Raw genomic sequence first — 23925 nt, forward strand, 5'->3', positions numbered from 1 at the left:
GTCAGTGACAGTGAGGAGCTGTCCTCAAACCTTGTTGCCATTGAGAACCCTGAATCTGAGGACCCCTTGCCTACCGACAAACTCCTAGGTCCCTCTGAAGATACTGGTAGTGATGTAGGCAGACCAACAGTTGGTGAAGTACAGTAGGTCTGTAGAAGAAGGCCTTCAGCCATTTCACCCTTCCTGGCCCTGATGTTGGCTTTGATGAGTCCCAGTCTGGAGTGCAAAGCTCCTTTTTTTTGTAATTGGACATACAGTTCACATACAAATCAAATACAGTTCAATTGTGCAATTATATTGACAATATCTCACCCACCTCCCCACTCCCCCAGAGTTAATTTCTGCAAATGTATATAGTTATAATTTTTAAGAATAGGAAGTTAGGATAGCCTAAACATGTGAAAGTTGGTTTAGTGTCTCTAGCTTGAACAGTTCAAGAGTTACTGTTGGGGAGTTAATTTATGCTCATTTAAATAGTTATATTTGATTAAAACTCTTCAAGCATTTGAAGTTAGGAAAACCTGAACATGAAAACAATGGTTTGGTGTCTCTAGCTTGAATGATTCAACAGTTATTGTTGGTGAGTTAATTTATGCACATTTATATAATTGGAGTTTATAATTTTTTTTCAATAATTGGAAGTTAGGATTGCTTGAACTTGTGAATTTGGTTTGGTGTCTCTAGCTTAAATAGGTTCAAGAGATACTGTGGGTTGGTTATTTTATGCTAATTTATGCAACATTATATAATTATAGTTAATTTTCGTAGTTATAGTTGTTAAACGTTTTTAAGAATTGGAAGTTTGTAACGGCAGTCTATTTTGTCCTCCTCATCAGACGAGGAGAGGCGAGAAGGATCGGAGGACCAATGTGCAGCGTGGTAAGGTTCCATGATTTAATATACACGAAAACTAGACAAGATACAAAACAACAAAAGAACTAACCGTCACAGTCCCGTGTGGCACAAACACTGACACAGAAAACAACCACCCACAAATCCCCAACACAAAACAAGCCACCTATATATGATTCTCAATCAGGGACAACGATTGACAGCTGCCTCTGATTGAGAACCATATTAGGCTGAACACAGAAACAGACAAACTAGACACACAACATAGAATGCCCACCCAGCTCATGTCCTGACCAACACTAAAACAAGCACAACATATAAGAACTCTGGTCAGGACGTGACAAAGTTGGGATAGCCTGAACATGAGAAAGTTGGTTTGGTGTGTCTAACTTGAACAGTTCAAGATTTACGGTTGGTGAGTTCAATTATGCTAATTTATATAGTAATCGTTGATAAAAATTCTTTAAGCATTTGAAGTTAGGAAAGCCTGAACATGAGAACATTGGTTTGGTATCTCTAGCTTCAATGGTTCAAGAGTTACTGTTAGTGAGCTAATTTATGCTAACTTATATAGTTAAAATTGATAAAAGTTTTTAAGAATTTGAAGTTAGGATAGCCTAAACATGTGAAAGTTGGTTTGATGTGTCTATCTTGAACAGTTCAAGAGTTACAGTTCAACTCTTTATAGACCGACAGCTCTTCAGAGACAGCTCCATAACACCGTGGCTGTACTAAATTCCACGGGGAAAATAATGGGGACCGTAAAAATATCTGAACACTATGACGATTATACACACACACGCTCGCTTACACATACGGATGGACACACACACACACTTGATCTCGCTCTCTTCACTCACTTTCTCTTCGCTCCTCTCCCCCTCTCCTCTCTTTATAATCAAGAACTTTTCTATAATTCTATGTTTTTTGTTTGTCTTTCTTTTGTATGTCTTTGTCCACATGTTTATCTATGTTTACATCAAGCAATGGAAAGATATCAGAACAGGGATATTGGGGAATAATAGCATATTGTACGGGATACATTTGTAATGTAGTGAAGCCAACTCTGTAGTAATGCAATGTCTCTTTCATAATCATGTGAAACGTCAATTACTATGGAAATGCTGGGATGTGTTTTTCTATTAAAATTATGTTTAATGTAATTATGATGCAACTATGATGGTGATACGATATGGATTACAATTATCATCCTGAATAATAAGGCCATATTCACTTCATGTTACAAACATAGACACTCAACCATGCAAATTGGCTTGGTAATTATCTATTTGGACATCACACATATAGTCTTACTCTTATCCATAAATCATACACACATCCAACATCACACACATCAACCTACTCATGTCTACTACACACATAGTATCCTGACTCATATTTTTTTGTTTTACATGCTCACAGGCAAACAGGCAAGGGAATAAAAAAATAACAAAAAGAGTTTCCAGCAAACTGACTTTTTGTGGATAAAAGGCTGTGCGTGATGACGTAGTGCACATACAAATTACTTTTAAATCAAATCAAATCAAATGTATTTATATAGCTGTTGTTGGATTTTCATAGCCGATCATTAAGAGTTGAAAACAGCAGGTCTGGGACAGGTAGGGGTTCCATAACCGCAGGCAGAACAGTTGAAACTGGAACAGCAGCAAGGCCAGGTGGACTGGGCAGAGCAAGGAGTCATCATGTTTTACGAACTGTTTTACCATTAAATTCGCATGAATGAAATGTACAAGTTAAATGGGTTTCCATTATTCCATCTCTACTGATGGTTTGTCACAAAAACTGTGCCCACTCTGGTCTTGGCACATGCGCTCTAGCCAACAGCTTGCATATACAGTATGATCTAGATGTAGGCTACCTACATTATGAAATTATTATGGATAAGAGTGATATTATTTGTATTTGTCAAATTGCAACCAAGCATCAATCATCATGTCACCAGAATAACACCCTCGATATTTATTGGAAAGACACGTCAAGCTCATCACCTTGCACATTTACCACCCTGTGAAGTTCATAATTTATTTCATCTGTAGCCGAATAAACTGCATTCTTTCCCAAGTCACAGTGGGTAGACCACACCGCATTTCATCACGTGACTCCAAGTTTACTTCGATATGATGGTTATTATATAATTTCCACCGGCATTTCTCGCGTTATTAATTTTTCCGACACAGAGAACAAATTGTCTGTCTGCATTTCTAAAATTGTACATGCATTTCATGTTTCCATCAGCCCAGTCGTGATTTTTTTTTAAAGCTTAAGGTATTTCATCCACATACAAGTTTTTGTCTTTTTTTAAAATATAATACATTTTTGGGGGGTTGTTTAAAAAAAATATATATACATTTATTTATTGCAACAATAATAACAATATTACACATCATGAAATGGTTGGATGGGAACGTGGTTTGTAGCTATGCCCAGTGATTTCTTTTGTCGACATTTAGTTCACATAGAAAACAGAATCGACAATTGCCTGCTAGGGTGTGTTTCTATTTAGGCCTAACTGTCGTGTGTCGATAAAAAAAGAGCTGGACATAATGACGTCACACCTATGAAAAAGAAAAGCTTAAGCAAAAACCTACAGTGTCAAATAAAAATGCAGTCGTTGAAGTGTTTTCACTAGGCCTACCCATTTAGACAAATTGCGCATTAATAAATTGGCGACAGCCTGTATGCCCTCCCACCTATCTGTTTCAAGTCTTAGGTAGCCCGCAAAAGCCAGCATTAATAGAATGCAATAATTGGCTAATATTTGCAATATTCTAATAATTATCATGTGCCAACATATTGCCAAGGTCCATGTGCCCTGCGTACCTTCAAATGTATTCGGCAATCATAATTTATTCGAAAAACACATTTGCCTCAGTAAAAAAAGTTTGACAAAATAAAAATTCGCCCTTGTCAAATGGAATAAAAATGTTTTCGATCTTTAGAAAAAGTCTCCTATATCTTTGTTTCCATTCCAAGTCGCAATGATTCATTTTTGGGGGTCAATCGGTCAATGGAAACCTGCCTGTTTTGGCGATAGATTTTCATGTGAATATTTTAGAATCCGCATAAAGAAAATATGATCATTTCCAACCATTGGTATTTCCACAAAATTGACTTGTTGTGTATAAAAATCAGTGAGTGATGACATTGCGCACACAAAATGTAGCCTATTTTTTCCACTGAAGTATATTCATGTACCGAATAAAAATCTAAAGTTCAATGCGTTTCCATTGCATTTTCAACTCTACAATAGTTTTGTCATAAAAACTGTTGTGTTAAATAGAAAATGGGCCTACTCTGGTCTTGGAACCTGCGCTCTAACTAACAGCTCACAGATACAGTGCGGTTAGTCTGTGCAGGTTGTCTAGTCTACATGATGAGATTATTATGGATAAGAGTGATGATATTTGTATTTGTCAAACAGCAGTCAAGACGGAATAAGACCCCAGAATAAGACCCTCTATATTTATTGATTAAGGTATTCACTTTCTGTACAATAGAAGATGTTTAAACCCAGACAGCTTTTAGGGAAACACTTGTGACCTCTCTTTGAGTTAAACCCCGGCTGCAGTGGCGGCCCGGGCAGGTGGGGCCGTGATTGGCTCTGTGTTCTGTCACTCATGGGGACACTATGTCATTGTGAAGTTAATGTCCTTAGTAAGGGTAGACACCTTTGGGTCCTGCCATAGAGTTTTATTACAAGTGCCCTTCCAAGAAGGCTCAAGGTCATTGGCCACAGATAAAATGACATCAAATTGCATTATATGTACAGTAGCTTTGATTGGACTGATCATGTCAACATCTTACTTAGCTAGCAGTCACCATCAAGAATCCGTTTGACAATCTACTGGCAAATCCTTTTTAATCCTTGTCACATGAAGAGAAATAATGAAGAGAAATTATAGATAAAACGTATCGGTGCTCATCGGCCATTGGACATAAAGATTACACAACAAGTTGGAAATCGCAAATTCAACAATGAGTCGTTTGGAAGGAATCAGTGGTTAACTGCAAGCAGTGCAAAGCAACCGGTAGCCTGCAATTCAATGGAGTGGCTGTTTTTTTTCTTCAGAGTTCCCCCCCATAAATCCAGAGAATGCCAGACTTTGATGACAAAGTTTGATGACAAAACCCCCAAGTCAGAACAGTAGGCAAAATGAATAGGTGAAAATAGACCAAATTATTAGAGTGAGGCACATGGGCTACTAACAGCTTACTACACCACATATTGTATTACTTTCTTAGCTAGAGTATTGCATATCTCCCTGGCATATTACATCATATATACAGCAGCATACAAGACATTTTTGAATTCACCTTGTTGTGCTGTGCTCACTTGAACAGGGCGGTGACGCTGCGTATTATTTTTTAAAGTCAGTAAAAGAGGCTGCATGAACTGTTTCGCTGCCAGACAAGTCTGCGCTGATAGCCAGTTGCAGCAGTGGTAGGGTGTTGGGGCTGCTGGGACTTTTATTGTGAAGGCGAACCTCATTCAACTATTGTGGCTAATCCTTGTGGCTAGCTTCACACAGTTGTCCTGCTCAGCTTGGAAGATGCTGCAGTCAGATGCACTGCGGTAAAAAAAACGCCAGACAGGCAGTGAGAAAGAAGTCTGTATTATTCGCAATGCCAGCCCGTGAGAAATATCCAGGGTCCTTTGATGCGTGGGATAATTTTTGCCACTCAAAAGAACTGCGCTTCATTAAATAATTTGTTGATCCATCAGAAGGAAAGGAAAGCCTACATTTTCCCCCCGGAGAACGGACGAATCGGGATAAGGAGGCATTTTTTTTCTGAAGGGACAACGCGAGGGCAGTAAAATGTGAGACAATGCAAAATACATTTTTTTTGGTCGTTTTGGCTCTGTACTCCAGCATTTTGGATTTGAAATGATACAATGACTATGAGGTTAAAGTGCAGACTGTCAGATTTCATTTGGGGTATTTTCATCCATATCGGCTGACCCGTTTAGGAATTGCAGCATGCTTTCTACATAGTCACCCCATTTTAAGGGACCTAAAGTATTGGGACAAATTCACTTATATTCCTAGCATGCAATGATTACATCAAGCTTGTGACTTCAGATTATTTTGTGTCCAATAGAAATTAATGGTAAGTAATTCGTGTAATTGTGTAGTGTTAGTAAAACGTTTACTGTTGACAGGAGATTACAATTTCTTACAGGAGTCCCTTTTATTGTAAATAAGACTATAGTATGTTTTGTAAACCCGTCTACATTAATGTGGATGCTACCGTGATTACAGAGAATCCTGAATGACTATGTACAAAAAGTGCTATAGTTAAACGGTTCACCTGATTTGGATGAAAATCCCTTCAAATTAAAGCTGACAGTCTGCATTTTAACCTCATAGTCATTATATAGTTTAAAATCCATAGTGCTAGAGTACATAGCCAAAACAACAACAAATGTGTGCTTGTTCTTCTGCTTGTTCTCTAGAAAGTCTGTTCTTGGCCTACTGGCGTTTATTAGTTTACACTTTATTAGAGTGAGTAATCATCCACTCAAAGGAACAGTATTTAATTGAAATCAACAAGCTCCAGAGTCTTCCTAAAACACTTTAATTGTAATCAAATATTCATGGTAATACTTGCATGTATCCTCACTGTGCATGGAAACAGTAGCCTATGTAACAAAGTAAATTAATGAATGTCTTTGATGAAAAGATTGTTTCCATTTAAAGAGAAGTGCATGGCACTAAGAGCATGGCACCAAGAGCATAGCACTTGCAATGCCAGGATGGTGGGTTCCATTCCCGGGACCACCAGTGAGTAAAATGTATGCATGCATGTCTGTAAATTGCTTTGGATAAAAGCATCTGCTTGATGGAATATATTTGTATTATTATTATTATTATTATTATATTAAGTGTTAGTTTAAGTATTTTATCATGTCAAATGTATTATTGAAGGTGTTGGGACTTCTACTTTTGTTATTTCTAAGGTAATTTCGGAGGAAGCAACTTCAGTCCCTACCATTTCTTATACTTTGCTCAAGCAACGTCTTCCTGGATAACATCTCAAAGGAATATCTTACTATCAAGTGTTCAAAGAAGAGCCTTTTGAGGCTTCTCAGCCCTAGGATCTTTACTTTCATAGCTACATTACAGTTAAGGACATGTCTGCTGTGCGACTGCTGCTCCTGTTTCTGCTTTGTTCCCAGTTTGGTAAGTGGAGTTGACCACCGTTGTGGATTGACCATTTGTGTATGGTCACATCTTTCAGTATATGGATATTCTTCAGTGTACTGTTGAATTATGAATCTATCCATTTCTACAACCAAAATGTTAAGCACTAATAACATGTCTTCTCTCTCCTGTGTCAAGTGTCCCTGTGCCATGGGGCCTGTTCAGAGGTGGACTCGGACACTGAGGCCGTTGCAGGCAAAGGGTTCAAACTGGGCTGCATCTCCTGTAAGATGAGGCCTGAGGTGGAGGCTTCTGCCACAGTCAACTGGTATTTCAAGGCCAAAGGGGAAGCTGAATTTGCTCATGTGAGTATCTGAGATGGATTATGATAGCTATAGTAGTCCAAATTTCTGCCATGGAAGTAGATTGTAGGATTGTGCTTCAATCACACCGACAGCGTCATTGCAGATTGGCTAGGACTAGGTTTACGTTGTCCTTTAGACAAACCTGTCTTACTCCATATGGTCCAGAGCCCATTCTTAAGCCCACAACCACAAGGCACAACACACAAAGATTTACACGCTTACATGCACATGCACACACGTACGCACATACCACAATGCCCCACCACATAATATGGCAGAGTGCTGCGTGCAGTTCAGATAGAATCAATCTGGATGACATTTTAGATCTCAGAGGTCACTAGGGCCACTGGGACAGCCGATAGGCAGATACAGTGCATTCGGAAAGTATTCAGACCCCTTGACATTTTCCACATTTTGTTACGTTACAGCCTCGTTCTAAAATGGATAAAATAATTTTTCCCCCTCATCAATCTACACACAATCCCCCATAATGACAAAGCAAAACCAGGTTTAGAATATTTTTTGCAAATGTATAAAAATGTTTAAACAGAAATACATTAATGACTTATTTATTCAGACCCTTTGCTATGAGACTCGAGAATGAGATCAGGCGCATCCTATTTCCATTGATCATCCTTGAGATGTTTCTACAACTTGATTGGAGTCCACCTGCGGTAAATTCAATTGCTTGGACAAGATTTGGAAAGGCACACACCTGTCTATATAAGGTTGACAGTGGATGTCAGAGCAAAAACCAAGCTATGAGGTTAAAGGAATTGTCCATAGAGCAAAACACCAGTCTCAACATTAACAGTGAAGAGGCAACTCCAGGATGCTGGCCTTCTAGGCAGAGTTCATCTGTCCAGTGTCTGTGTTCTTTTGCCCATCTTAATCATTTTTTTTTATTGGCCAGTCTGTGATACGGCTTTTTCTTTGCATCTCTGCCTAGAAGGCCAGCATTCCGGAGTCGCCTCTTTACTGTTGACGTTGAGAGGGTACTATTTAATGAAGCTGCCAGTTAAAAAAATAAATAATGTATTTCACCTTTATTTAACCAGGTAAGCTAGTTAAGAACAAGTTCTCATTTACAACTGCGACCTGGCCAAGATAAAGCAAAACAGTGCGACACAAACAATAACACAGAGTTACACATTGGATAAGCGTACAGTCAATAACACAATTAAAAAAAAGTCTATATACAGTGTGTGCAAATGGCGTGAGGAGGTAGGCAATAAATAGGCCATTACAATTTAGGAAATTAACACTGGAGTGATAGATGAGCAGATGGTGATGTGCAAGTAGAAATACTGGTGTGCAAAAGAGCAGAAAAGTAAATCAAAACAATATGGGATGAGGTAGGTAGATTGGGTGGGCTATTTACAGATGGGCTATGTACAGCTGCAGCGATCGGTAAGCTGCTCAGATAGCTGATGTTTAAAGTTAGTGAGGGAGACATAAGTCTCCAGCTTCAGTGATTTTTGCAATTCGTTCTGTCATTGGCAGCAGAGAACTGGAAGGAAAGGCGGCCAAAAGAGGTGTTGGCTTTGGGGATGACCAGTGAGATATACCTGCTGGAGCGCGTGCTATGGGTGGGTGTTGTTATCATGACCAGTGAGCTGAGATAAGGGGGAGCTTTACCTAGCGTAGACTTATAGATGACCTGGAGCCAGTGGGTCTGGTGACGAATATGGAGCGAGGGCCATCCAACTAGAGTGTACAGGTTGCAGTGGTGGGTGGTATAAGGGGCTTTGGTGACAAAACGGATGGCACTGTGATAGACTGCATCCAGTTTGCTATGTAGAGTGTTGGAAGCTTTTTTGTAAATGACATCGGAGAAGTCGAGTTTCGGTAGGATAGTCAGTTTTACGAGGGTATGTTTGGCGGCGTGAGTGAAGGAGGCTTTGTTGTGAAATAGGAAGCCGATTCTAGATGTAATTTTGGATTGGAGATGTTTAATATGAGTCTGGAAGGAGAGTTTACAGTCTAGCCAGATACCTAGGTATTTGTAGTTGTCCACATATTCTAAGTCAGAACCGTCCAGAGTAGTGATGCTAGTCGGGCGGGCGGATGCGGGCAGAGAATGGTTGAAAAGCATGCATTTGGTTTTACTAGCATTTAAGAGCAGTTGGAGGCCACGGAAGGAGTGTTGTATGGCATTGACGCTCGTTTGGAGGTTAGTTAACACAGTGTCCAAAGAAGGGCCAGATGTATACAGAATGGTGTCGTCTGCGTAGAAGTGGATCAGGGAATCACCCGCAACAAGAGCGACATCTTTGATATATACAGAGAAAAGAGTCGGCCCGAGAATTGAACCCTGAGGTACCCCCATAGAGACTGCCAGAGGACCGGACAGCATGCCCTCCGATTTGACACACTGAACTGTCTGCAAAGTAGTTGGTGAACCAGGCAGGCAGTCATTAGAAAAACCGAGGTTATTGAGTCTGCCGATAAGAATATGGTGATTGACAGAGTCGAAAGCCTTGGCCAGGTCGATGAAGACGGCTGCACAGTACTGTCTTTTATCGATGGCGGTTATGATATCGTTTTGTACCTTGAGCGTGGCTGAGGTGCACCCGTGACCGGCTCGGAAACCGGATTGCACATCGGAGAAGGTACGGTGGGATTCGAGATGGTCAGTGATCAGTTTGTTGACTTGCGTTCGAAGACCTTAGATAGGCAGGGCAGGATGGATATAGGTCTGTAACAGTTTGGGTCCAGGGTGTCTCCCCCTTTGAAGAGGGGGATGACCGCAGCAGCTTTCCAATCCTTGGGGATCTCAGATGATACGAAGGAGAGGTTGAACAGGCTGGTAATAGGGGGTGCGACAATGGCGGCGGACAGTTTCAGAAATAGGGGGTCCAGATTGTCAAGCCCAGCTGATTTGTATGGGTCCAGGTTTTGCAGCTCTTTCAGAACATCTGCTATCTGGATTTGGGTAAAGGAGAAGCTGGGGAGGGTTGGGCGAGTAGCAGCGGGGGGGGCGGGGCTGTTTTCCAAGGTTGGAGTCGCCAGGAGGAAGGCATGGCCAGCCGTTGAGAAATGCTTGTTGAAGTTTTCGATTATCACGGATTTATCTGTGGTGACTGTGTTGCCTAGCCTCAGTGCAGTGGGCAGCTGGGAGGAGGTGCTCTTGTTCTCTATGGACTTTACAGTATCCCAGAACTTTTTGGAGTTAGAGCTACAGGATGCAAATTTCTGCTTGAAAAAGCTGGCCTTTGTTTTCCTGACTGACTGCGTGTATTGGTTCCTGACTTCCCTGAACAGTTGCATATCGCGGGGGCTCTTCGATGCTATTGCAGTTCGCCACAGGATGTTTTTGTGCTGGTCGAGGGCAGTCAGGTCTGGAGTGAACCAAGGGCTATATCTGTTCTTAGTTCTGCATTTTTTGAACGGAGCATGCTTGTCTAATATGGTGAGGAAGTAACTTTTAAAGAATGACCAGGCATCCTCAACTGACGGGATGAGGTCAATATCCTTCCAGGGTACCCGGGACAGGTCGATTAGAAAGGCCTGCTCGCAGAAGTGTTTTAGGGAGCGTTTGACAGTGATGAGGGGTGGTCGTTTGACCGCGGACCCGTAGCGGATACAGGCAATGAGGCAGTGATCGCTGAGATCTTGATTGAAGACAGCAGAGGTGTATTTGGAGGGCAAGTTGGTCAGCATAATGTCTATTAGGGTGCCCATGTTTACGGATTTAGGGTTGTACCTGGTGGGTTCCTTGATGATTTGTGTGAGATTGAGGGCATCTAGCTTAGATTGTAGGACTGCCGGGGTGTTAAGCATATCCCAGTTTAGCTCACCTAACAGAACAAACTCTGAAGCTAGATGGGGAGCGATCAATTCACAGATGGTGTCCAGGGCACAGCTGGGAGCTGAGGGGGGTCGGTAGCAGGCGGCAACAGTGAGAGACTTATTTCTGTAGAGTAGTTTTTAAAATTAGAAGTTCGAACTGTTTGGGCATAGACCTGGAAAGTATGACAGAACTTTGCAGGCTATCTCTGCAGTAGATTGCAACTCCTCCCCCTTTGGCAGTTCTATCTTGACGGAAAGTGTTGTAGTTGGGTATGGAAATCTCAGAATTTTTGGTGGCCTTCCTAAGCCAGGATTCAGACACGGCAAGGACATCAGGGTTGGCAGAGTGTGCTAAAGCGGTGAGTAAGACAAACTTAGGGAGGAGGCTTCTGATGTTGACATGCATGAGGCCACGGCTTTTTCGATCACAGAAGTCAACAAATGAGGGTGCCTGGGGACATGCAGGGCCTGGGTTTACCTCCACATCACCCGAGGAACAGAGGAGTAGTAGGATGAGGGTGCGGCTAAAGGCTATCAAAACTGGTCGCCTAGAGCGTTGGGGACAAGGAATAAAAGGAGCAGATTTATGGGCGTGGTAGAATAGATTCTGGGCATAATGTGCAGACAGGGGTATGGTGGGGCACGGGTACAGCGGAGGCAAGCCCAGGCACTGGGTGATGATAAGAAAGGTTGTATCTCTGGACATGCTGGTCTCAATGGGTGAGGTCACCGCATGTGTGGGAGGCGGGACAAAGGAGGTATCAGAGGTACGGAGAGTGGAACTACGGGGTCCATTGCAAACCAAAACAATGATAACTAGCCTGAACAACAGTATACAAGGCATATTGATATTTGAGAGAGACATACAGTAAGGCATAAAGTGATTGCAGGTCTTGATTGGGAGAGCTAGCTAGAACAACAGGTGAGATAACAGCAGCTAGTCAGCTAACACAGCAACAGCAGGTAAAAATGGCGATGACTAGGCAGAGAGGGTCGGATTAACTACACACAGAGCCTGAGTTAAAACACAGAGTCGACAGATAAAACACAAATAAACAGAATGGAGTACCGTGAATTAATGGACAGTCCGGCAGGCATCAGCTATGTAGCCAAGTGATCGTAGTGTCCAGGGGGCAGCAGTAGATGGAGCAGGGAAGCCGCCACTACGCTAGCACGCGGCGTTTAAAGTTAGTAGCCCGGGGGGTGGTCTGCTCAGACGGAGGGGGTCTGCTCAGACGGAGGCCGGTTGAGGGCACAGCAGATGGGGTATTCGTCTGCAGACCAGACGTGGTCGTGTCGACAGAGAATCCAAGCCGGATGGCGATGGCGAAAGAGGTATTGTAGAATTGTGTTTGCTAACTGGTGCTAGCTTCGTGGCAGAAGCTAGCACCAGTTAGCAAATAATAATAGAACAAGTTTTCAGCTGTGCTAACATAATTGCAAAAGGGTTTTCTAATGATCCTTTTAAAAAGATACTTGGATTAGCTAACACAACATGCCATTGGAACACAGATGGTTGCTGATAATGGGCCTCTGTCCACCAACTTTTGAACGGCAGTGTAATTCTGTTTTGAAAGTTGATAAACTTGTAACCTCACTTTTGAGAAAATGGCCTTTGAATGTGTTGGTAGCTATTTTACCTATATTTAACTAGGCAAGTCAGTTAAGAACATTTTCTTATTTTCAATGACAACCTAGGAACAGCGGGTTAACTGCCTTGTTCAGGAGCAGAACTACAGATTTGTACCTTGTCAGCTCAGGGATTTGAACTTGCAACCTTGCGGTTACTAGTCCAATGCTCTAACCACTAGGCTACGCTGTGGTTACTGGAGAGTTTTTCTTTGTCTACAACAATTTAGCATCGTTCACACCCTCTTAAGCTTTAGCCCCACCCATCTCTTTAAGGGCTGATCAGAGTGTTCTGTCCTAACAACAGCAGTCAAGCACCCAGGCCAACTGGCTAACGTTGTCTAGCTTGCTAGCTACTTCCAGACACAGACCATTTTACTCGCCCTAGCAGAGCTGGATAGGCTGTTTTTATGTTATCCAGAGTGTTGGTGACTGCGACTGTGCTGCTGGAATCAATTTACGCTTTATTGCCGACGTTTACTGACACCGGCCATATTTAACGTGTTGAGCGTTCATAAATTCGTCAGTTATTCTGCGCTCTGGCACACTCAGATGAGAGTGCTCTGAAATCAGAGTAGATATCCAGAGCGAATTTAACAGCTACGTCTATCAACAGTTGTCGCAGTGACATTCTATTGAAATGGTTACTTGCATAGTTGAGTCTTTTGTTAAGACATGTAGCTAGCTACAGTTGAAGTCGGAGGTTTACATACACCTTAGCCAAATACATTTAAACTCAGTTTATCACAATTCCTGACATGTAATCCTAGTAAAAATTCCCTGTTTTAGGTCAGTTAGGATCACCACTTTATTTTAAGAATGGGAAATGTCAGAATAATAGTAGAGAGAATGATTTATTTCAGCTTTTATTTCTTTCATCACATTCCTAGTGGGTAAGACGTTACCATACACTCAATTAGTATTTTGTAGCATTGCCTTTATATTGTTTAACTTGGGTCAAACGTTTTGGGTTGCCTTTCACAATCTTCCCACAATAAGTTGGGTGAATTTTGTGTATCGGTATTCCTCCTCCTCTTCAACCGAACAGGAAGAGCAGGGATTGAAGCAAGATGCAGCGGGTTGTGAATACATAATATTTATTAAGGACAACGACGAAACACGGAAAACACACTTGGAATAATACAAAATAACAAAACGAAAACGTAGACAGACCTGAAATATACGAACTTACATATAACACAAAGAACGCACGAACAGGGAAAATAGACTACACAAAAAGAACGATGTACAAACCAACCGAACAGTCCCGTATGGTGCGACAAACATTGACACAGGAGACAACCACCGACAACGAACACTGTGAAACAACCTACCTAAATATGACTCTCAATTAGAGGAAACGCCAAACACCTGCCTCTAATTGAGAGCCATACCAGGCAACCCTTAAACCAACATAGAAACAGAAAACATAGAATGCCCACCCAAACTCACATCCTGACCAACTAACACATACAACAAACTAACAGAAATAGGTCAGGAACGTGACATAACCCCCCCCTTAAGGTGCGAACTCCGGGCGCACCAGCACAAAGTTTAGGGGAGGGTCTGGGTGGGCATCTGACCACGGTGGTGGCTCAGGCTCAGGACGAGGTCCCCACCCCACCATAGTCAATCCCAGCTTGCTAATCCCCCTCAGAATGACCACCCCTCTATTCCACCCACCTAATATATGCAACACAAAATAAAGGGACAGCTCCGGGACAAGGTAGCTCAGGACATAGAGGTAGCTCAGGATAGAGGGGCAACTCCGGACTGAAAGGCAGCTCCGGACAGAGAGACAGCTCTGGACTGAGGGGCAGTTCTGGATTAATGGCCGCTCTGGGCTGAGGGGCAGCTCATGACTGGCTGACGGCTCTGGACGCACATGGCTGGCTGACGGCTCTGGACGCTCATGGCTGGCTGACGGCTCTGGACGCTCATGGCTGGCTGACGGCTCTGGACGCTCATGGCTGGCTGACGGCTCTGGACGCTCATGGCTCGCTGGCGGCTCTGGCAGATCCTGTCTGGTTGGCGGCTCTGGCAGATCCTGTCTGGTTGGCGGCTCTGGCAGATCCTGTCTGGTTGGCGGCTCTGGCAGATCCTGTCTGGTTGGCGGCTCTGGCAGATCCTGTCTGGTTGGCGGCTCTGGCAGATCCTGTCTGGTTGGCGGCTCTGGCAGATCCTGTCTGGTTGGCGGCTCTGGCAAATCCTGTCTGGTTGGCGGCTCTGGCAGATCCTGACTGACAAATGACTCTAGCGGCTCCTGACTGACTAACGGCTCTAACGGCTCGGGACAGACGGGCGGCTCTAATGGCTCGGGACAGACGGATGGCTCAGACGGCGCTGGGGAGACGGATGGCTCAGACGGCGCTGGGGAGACGGATGGCTCAGATGGCGCTGAGGAGACGGATGGCTAAGACGGCGCTGAGGAGACGGATGGCTCAGATGGCGCTGAGGAGACGGATGGCTCAGATGGCGCTGCGGAGACGGATGGCTCAGACTGATCCTGTCTAGCGGAAGGCTTTGGCTGCTCCTGTCTGGTGGAAGGCTCTAGCGGCTCCTGTCTGGCGGAAGGCTCTAGCGGCTCCAGTCTGGCGGAAGGCTCTGTAGGCTCATGGCAGACGGGCGGCTTTGCAGGCTCATGGCAGACGGGCGGCTTTGAAGGCTCAATACAGACGAGCAGTTAATGCGGCGCTTGGCAGACGGACAGTTCAGGCGCCGTTGGGCAGACGGCAGACTCTGGCCGGCTGAGACGCACTGTAGGCCTGGTGCGTGGTGCCGGAACTGGAGGCACCGGACTGGAGACACGCACTTCAAGCCTAGTGCGGGGAGCAGGGACAGGGCACACTGGACTCTCAAAGCGTACTATTTGCCTTGTGCGTGGTACCGGCACTGGGGGCACCGGGCTGAGTGCACGCACATCAGGACGAGTACGGGGAGAAGGAACAGTGTGTACAGGGCTCTTGAGACGCACAGGTGGCTTAGTGCGTGGTGCCGGAACTGGAGGCCCTGGGCTGGAGACACGCACCATAGAGAGAGTGCGTGGAGGAGGAACAGGGCTCTGGAAATGCACTGGAAGCCTGGTGCGTGGTGTAGGCACTGGTGGTACTGGGCTGGGGCGGGGAGGTAGTGCCGGAAATACCGGACCGTGCAAGCGTACTGGCTCCCTTGAGCATTGAGCCTGCCCAACCTTACCTGGTTGAATGCTCCCCGTCGCCCGACCAGTGCGGGGAGGTGGAATAACCCGCACCGGGCTATGTAGGCGAACCGGGGCCAGGCTGGTGCCATGTAAGCCGGCCCGAGGAGACGTACTGGTGGCCAGATATGTAGGGCCGGCTTCATGACATTTGGCTCAATACCCAATCTAGCCCTACCAGTGCGGGGAGGTGGAATAACCCGCACCGGGCTATGCACACGTACAGGAGACACCGTGCGCTCTACTGCATAACACGGTGTCTGCCCGTACTCCCGCTCTCCACGGTTAGCCTGGGAAGTGGGCGCAGGTCTCCTACCTGCCCTAGACCCACTACCTCTTAGCCCCCCCCCAAGAATTTTTTGGGTAGTACTCACGGGCTTTTCGGGCTTCCGTGCTAGACGCGTCCCCTCATAACGCCGGTTCCCTTCTCCGGTTCCCTCAGCTCTCCTCAGTGCCTCCAGCTGTTCCCATGGGAGGCGATCCCTTCCAGCCAGGATCTCCTCCCATGTGTAGCAACCTTTACCGTCCAAAACATCCTCCCATGTCCATTCCTCCTTCTTGCGCTGTCCCTTCCTCCCTCTACACCGCTGCTTGGTTCTGGTTATTTGGTGGGTGGTTCTGTAATGGTTATTCCTCCTCCTCTTCAACCGAACAGGAGGAGCAGGGATTGAATCAAGATGCAGCGGGTTGTGAATACATATACATATAATATACATATATATACATATATATACATATACATATAAATACATAATATTTATTAAGGACAACGACGAAACACGGAAAACACACTTGGAATAATACAAAATAACAAAACGAAAACGTAGACAGACCTGAACTATACGAACTAACATATAACACGAAGAACGCACGAACAGGGAAAATAGACTACACAAAAAGAACGATGTACAAACCAACCGAACAGTCCCGTATGGTGCGACAAACACTGACACAGGAGACAACCACCCACAACTAACACTGTGAAACAACCTACCTAAATATGACTCTCAATTAGAGGAAACGCCAAACACCTGCCTCTAATTGAGAGCCATACCAGGCAACCCTTAAACCAACATAGAAACAGAAAACATAGAATGCCCACCCAAACTCACGTCCTGACCAACTAACACATACAACAAACTAACAGAAATAGGTCAGGAACGTGACATTCCTCCTGACAGAGCTGGTGTAACTGAGTCAGTTTTGTAGGCCTCCTTGCTCGCACAGACTTTTTCAGTTCTGCCCACACATTTTCTATAGGAGTGAGGTCAGGGCTTTGTGACGGCCACTCCAATACCTTGACTTTGTTGTCCTTAAGCCATTTTGCCACAACTTTGGAAGTATGCTTGGTCATTGTCCATTTGGAAGACCCATTTGCGACCAAGCTTTAGCTTCCTGACTGATGTCTTGAAATGTTGCTTCAATATGTCAACATCATTTCCCCCCCTCATGAAGCCATCTATTTTGTGCAGTGCATCAGTCCCTCCCTTAATGACTCCAACCTAAGTGTACGTAAACTTCTGACTTCAACTGTAGGTAAACAATGAACCATAATCCCAACTCATGACGTTACTACCCTGCATGAATCTACAGCTAGCTAACCAACCAGGTTCAATGTTAGCTAGCTATGACTAGCAAGTAAATTGCTCGGAGATACAAATAATAAGATTGTGCACGTACCGTTACTGAGCGAACCAGCTAATGTTAACTAGTCAGTTAAGAACAAATTCTTATTTTACAATGACTGCCTACCCTGGCCAAACCCGAATGACGTTGGGCCAATTGTGCACCTGTGGCACTCCTAATCACAGCTGGTTGTGATACAGCCCAGGATCAAACCAGGTTCTGTAGTGATGCCTCTAGCATTGAGATGGAGTGCCTAGACCACTGCGCAACTCGGGAGCCATGGTTGCCCTTAGTTTGAAGATGTAATCCGGAGACGGGTGTTTTCTCCATCTCCTTAGCTATCATACTCTAATTCCACTGATTTCAAAACTCAGTCCTCCAGAAAGTGGAGTGCAACACTTATGCAGTTCTACTACGCAATATATATATTTTTTTTATCCGCTTTAGACAGGATTACCTACACATACTGACCAGCTCAAATAGACAGAAGCATGCTGTATTGCAGACCAATCCGAACTCATCTCTCGGCATGTCCAGCCCACTCATTATCTCAGCCAATCATGGCTAGCGGGATTTTTGCCGACTTTTTCTGTGACTAAACCAACTAGGATCGTAATTTAACAATTTTATTCATATTTACAGATGGCACACAACTTTGTTTTTAAGGCACATGAAAGTTTACATGTTCCAGAAGGCATTTCTGCCAAAAAAACACATTTTGATAAAATCAAAAAGTTGACATTCAAATGTCTCTCCTGTGAAGTAGGGACCCTTCGACATACGCCGAAGTTTCCTGAAACGAGTCACAAATGTGCAAACTTTCCTAAAAACCTGTTTTGCATTGTCATTAAGGGGTATTGTGTATAGATTGATGATATATATATTTTTTGAAATCCATTTTTGAATAAGGCTGTAACGTAACAAAATGTGGAAAATGTCTAGGGGTCTGAATACTTTCCGAATGCACTGTAGGCTCACAGCTACTGTATGTAACTTTGGGTATACTTTCCTAATCAAGGGACCTCTCTCAAAACACAGTTGTATCCTTTTGAGTCCATTAACTTGGATGTTGCCAGATATGGGTGGGGATCTAGGAAGTGAAACGAGAGATTTTCAGTGCCACGTGAACAACCCAGATTTCACTGTGTCATTAGATATATAATTACGATGAGGAGGGCCCCCACATTGTGGATGAGCGCTTTGAGGAGCGCGTCGACTGGAACGGCAGTAAGAGGAGCCAAGACATACAGGATGCGTCCATCTACCTCTTCAATGTCACCTTCAATGACTCGGGCACCTACAGTTGCCACTTCCACCGGCTCTTGACGTATGAGTTCTATGAATACCAGACCGTTGTCAGCAAGCTTGTGCACCTGAAAGTGGTGGCTAAAGGTTCAGTATTACAATACAGACATGCTTTTGTAAGCAATTTGAATTCCGATGTCAATTATCCCAATTGTTAGGAAACATTTATGACTTGAAATGAAGCTTGTAAGTGTTTTGTAAGTGCTAAGAGCCTATGTGGTGCCTACGGAGTGCTTTTTTTCTCCCACTCTCTCCCTCCATCTCTCTCTCTCTCTCTCTCTAGCCACCAGAGGGACGGCCTCCATAGTCTCTGAGGTGATGATGTATGTGTCCATCATCGGGCTACAGGCTTGGCTCTACATAGAGATGGTATACTGCTTCAGAAAGATATCAGCTGCAGGAGAGGAAGCAATAAGAGAAAGCGCGTGAGTAACACTGTAACCCTACTTCCTCTCCTGCGGCTGTATTCTTTCGTTTTAGGTCCTCTATTACGGTCTCCCAACTGTGCTTGTCTGTTATGAACCTGTCCATCCGGTTGATTTGTGTTCTCTCCTCTCTCTTTCATAGTGCTGAGTAGTGCAATTCCTCTGTTCCTCCTTGTTCAATATTCTCTCCCTGTACTCTTGTCTGTCTTTCTCTCGATCTTCGTCTTCCTTGCCACTCCCATTCTCTCTCACTCTTTCCATCTCTGTGTCCCACAATCGTCATATTTCCCACTCTCTAGAAAAGCCAAAGAAGGTACTTTTCCTGAAAAAACATTTGCTTGCTTGCTTCAGCAGTCTAGAAGTATGTTTATAATAGCTTAAAAGCTCATGTAAAATTCAACTTGAAAAGAAGTTGGAGTTAAATATAGTTGTGTCAGGAGGGGAACTCATGTATTCCGTTGACATCACATTTCATTGAACATAAAATGTGTATGATACTACATTTGGCCTTGGTGTTTAGGCTGTGCTCTGTGGGGTGCTGCCAACGTGGGGAAAGTGCTCAGTTAATGTATACAATCAAAAGCAAGCTATAGGTAGGGAGCAGAATATCTGCCATGCCCCGCATAGATAGAATAACAGAACCAAAAGCAGGTGGAGGCTGGGGAGCTGGTTGGCAAAAGCACAGCAGATGCAAGCGATGGTGCTTTCTGAATGGCGAAACTGAATAAGCGGCCAATAAAATAAATGATATTCAGTCTCTGATTGAATGTTAGCTCAGTTGACACTGCTTGCTTCGCTTTGCTACATTAAAGTAATACATCTGGTGACTTAAGTTGGATGCATGGTTGCTTGACAGAAGGACAAAGGAAGTTATTATGGATGGATGGAGTGATGAAAGAAGGTTAGAGGGGTTCCTGTATGGATAGAGAGGTGAGAGGGGTACGCGGATTGATAGAGGATATGAATAGATAAAAAGAGTGGAATAGACATAGGAATAGTCGGAGATAAATGCAGTGTAGTTTAACTTATTGAAATGCTTTAAGTAATGAGAGGGGTTCGAATGGTTATAGATGGATAGATAGATGAATAAATAATGAATGGAGGGATGAATGATTAAGGTTAGGATGAAACATAGAGACAGTTAGAAGAACACAACCTTTTATCTGTACCACTATGAGTTAAATAAACAAACTGAAAGGGTGGGGTGTGTTTGTTGTTTGAACAGTTATAAAGCAAAGCCTAGCGATTTAATGCCACCTGTAGTTATGGAATGTTTTCTCACATGTATAATTCATTGGCTGATCCCACCTGATGCCCTGCATGGAATTATGTGATCCTTCCTTAATCCATAGGAAGTCCCACCCAGTTCACTATGTCAAAATGGTGTAAGTCCTTAATGGCTCTGCCTGTGCTAAAACAGGCATTTGGGCACGAGAGTCCTCTATCAATCTCCATGTGATACAATCTCAGGTTTTAGGAAATAAGCTGATGATGATATTCTAAACATTTCTATCTTTCTCCTTTCTTTCCAGGAATGCAGAATATTTAGCTATAGCCTCGGAGGGTAAAGATAACTGTGCAGGGGTGCAAGTGGCATAATAACCCAGGTATGTCATGAAAAAAATCAGCAAGAAAAATGATAAGTAAACTCAAAGTATTAACAATGTAAATGCAGCACAGCACATAGTAGCCTACACAATTAAATGATCAGATTCATGCACATGGAGAGGCATTTTCATCTAACAGAGTTCAACTGTCCTTGACCTCTCTCTTGCCACAGGATACAGTGCCTTCAGAAAGTATTCATACCCCTTATTCCACATTTTGTTGTGTTACAGCCTGAATTCAAAACGGATTAAATAGATTTGTTTTGTCACCCATCTACACACAATACCCCATAATGACAATGTGAAACATATATATATATATTTTAATTTTAGCAAATGTAATGGAAATTAAATACAGAAATATTTCATTTAGATAAGTATTAACTGTAGCTCCCTCCAGTAACCATGAGCACAGCTGTTCCCTGGTGGCTTTATTCTGTAGTTTTAGTCAGAATTATCACCTTCCGTGAGAACAATAAAGTAAATGAAAATACAGTGAAGCACACTCTTACAACTTTCTAATTAGCTTGATATAACTCTGAAGTGCTTACATAGATAAACAGTTTAGCCGGTGTGAGGGTGTTGTTGAATGGAAGAAATGCGGAGTCAGGCGCAGGACACAGATATGAGTATAGTGCGAAAGTTTACTCAAAAAATAAAGATAATGTTCCAACACGGAAAACACAAATAATCCAAAGCACACGAACCCACATGACAAACAATAACGCACAAAACAGAGAGGGAAGCCAGAGGGTTAAATAAGGAACATAATTAATGGAATAGAAATCAGGTGTGTATGATGAAGACAAAACCAAACGAAAATGAAACATGGATCGGTGGCGACTAGAAAGCCGGTGACGTCGACCGCTGAACGCCGCCCGAACAAGGAGAGGGACCAACTTCGGCAGAAGTCGTGACAGCCGGAGCTATAACAGTATCAGATTAAACACACGAATAAAAGAAAAATACCTCATTGTCTGCTTATTACAGAAGGGAGGAAATCAAAAACTTCACACTTATTATTCCTGGCATGAATTCACGCTTCATCCTTAATAATTATAATTTTACCATCTTAACATACACACTTCAACCTTTACGAACTACCCCCGAAGACATGGAAATTTAGCTAACACGGCGTGGGATTGACTTCACTCCAAAAGTGTGTTGCTACGATAATAATCCCCGTTACAACAGTTCTTAGCCACGTAGTTTCGCTTGTCTTATCATTTCCCCCGCATAGCAAACACGTAAACAATTCAAACAAAAAACAACGACTTAGACTTACCGGTTAATTGTCAGTTACATTTTCAAATCAAATCAAATTTTAGTTGTCACATGCGCCGAATACAACAGGTGTTGGCTCATTGTCCTGTGGAAAAACAAATGATAGTCCCACTAAGCCCAAACCAGATGGGATGGTGTATCGCTGCAGAATGCTGTGGTAGCCATGCTGGTTATTTGTGCCTTGATTTCTAAATAAATCACAGACAGTGTCACCAGCAAAGCACCCCTACACCATAACACCTCCTCCTCCATGCTTTACGGTGGGAAATACACATGCAGAGATCTTCTGTTCACCCACACTGCATCTCACAAAGACATGGCGGTTGGAACCAAAAATCTCCGATTTGGACTCCAGACTAAAGGACACATTTCCACCGGTCTAATGTCCATTGCTCGTGTTTCTTGGCCCAAGCAAGTCTCTTCTTCTAATTTGTGTCCTTCAGTAGTGGTTTCCTTGCAGCAATTCAACAATGAATGCCTGATTCACACAGTTTCCTCTGAACAGTTGACGTTGAGATGTGTCTGTTACTTGAACTCTGTGAAACATTTATTTGGGCTGCAATTTCTGAGGCTGGTAACTCTAATGAACTTATCCTCTGCAGCAGAGGTAACTCTGGGTCTTCCATTCCTGTGGCGGACCTCATGAGATCCAGTTTCATCATAGCGCTTGATGGTTTTTGCGACTGCACTTGAAGAAACTTTCAAAGTTCTTGAAATGTTCCATATTGACTGACCTTCATGACTTAAAGTAATAATGGACTGTCGTTTATCTTTGCTTATTTGAGCTGTTCTTACCATAAGTTAGGAAGAACGACTCTTTGTAGTGACTGTGTGTATTGATACTCATCCAAAGTGTAATGAATAAAATACATTGGGATAGTCAATCGACCAATAGGTGCCCTTCTTTGTGAGGCATTGGAAAACCTCCCTGGTCTTTGTGGTTGAATCTGTGTTTGAAGTTCACTACTCGACTGATACAGATAATTGAAGTAGTCATAAAAAAACGAATGTTTAACACTATTATTGAGAGTCAGTGAGTTCATGTAACTTATTATGTGACTTTTTAACCCTGACCTTTTTTGGTTGAATACTTATTGACTCAAGACATTTCAGCTTTACATTTTTTATTCATTTGTAAACATTTCTAAAAACAGAACTCCACTTTGACACTATGCGGCATCGTGTGTAGGCCAGTGACACAAAATGTAAATTGACTCAATTTTAAATTCAGGCTGTAACACAACACATTTTGGAAAAAAAGTCAATGGGTGCAAATACTTTCTGAAGGCACTGTATGCAATGTGTAATCTAGTGATGCTTGCTTCTGCCTTCAGGAATGCAAAGGGGTTCCATCTACGTACTGGCCACATCACCTATACGACCCCTTGGATCGCATGAAGACATCCTGAGTCTTTATTACTTTTCCTGTTACGTTAATGGATAAATGTGATATGATGACATCATTACTTTGAAAGTAGCATGATATCAGCACCTCTGTATGTATTACACCCAAAAGCATGTAACTAATTCAACTAATGAATCTTTATGTGTATGAATGTTGCATCAAGATATTTTTGGGGGTTGTATTGATATCTCTCTCTAAAGTGAATGTACATTTTATAAAGAGTTATTGTGAGAGAATTCATCTGATTAAATGGTCATCAAGAGAGCTTTATCACA

The 23925-nt window shown here is 43.2% G+C and overlaps 1 protein-coding gene across 4 annotated transcripts; it reads left to right on the plus strand.

The window, feature by feature from the left end:
- Positions 1 to 5332: 5332 nt before the first annotated feature.
- LOC129831461 (sodium channel subunit beta-1-like) lies at positions 5333 to 23925 on the plus strand. 4 transcript variants are annotated; one of them, XM_055894867.1, is made up of 8 exons: positions 5333 to 5692; positions 6573 to 6656; positions 6833 to 7055; positions 7215 to 7381; positions 18779 to 19016; positions 19213 to 19354; positions 20887 to 20961; positions 23580 to 23925. In XM_055894867.1, exons 3-7 carry the CDS (start codon positions 7007 to 7009, stop codon positions 20951 to 20953), a joined length of 663 nt encoding a protein of 220 aa, XP_055750842.1. In that variant the 5' UTR covers positions 5333 to 5692; positions 6573 to 6656; positions 6833 to 7006; the 3' UTR covers positions 20954 to 20961; positions 23580 to 23925. The 4 variants fall into 4 exon arrangements, with proteins under 4 accessions (XP_055750842.1, XP_055750841.1, XP_055750844.1 ...); XM_055894866.1 differs by lacking the exon at positions 6573 to 6656; XM_055894869.1 differs by lacking the exons at positions 5333 to 5692; positions 6573 to 6656 and adding an exon at positions 5784 to 5982.

This window comes from Salvelinus fontinalis, chromosome 32 (genome assembly GCF_029448725.1).
Source record: "Salvelinus fontinalis isolate EN_2023a chromosome 32, ASM2944872v1, whole genome shotgun sequence".
NCBI lineage: Eukaryota > Metazoa > Chordata > Actinopteri > Salmoniformes > Salmonidae > Salvelinus > Salvelinus fontinalis.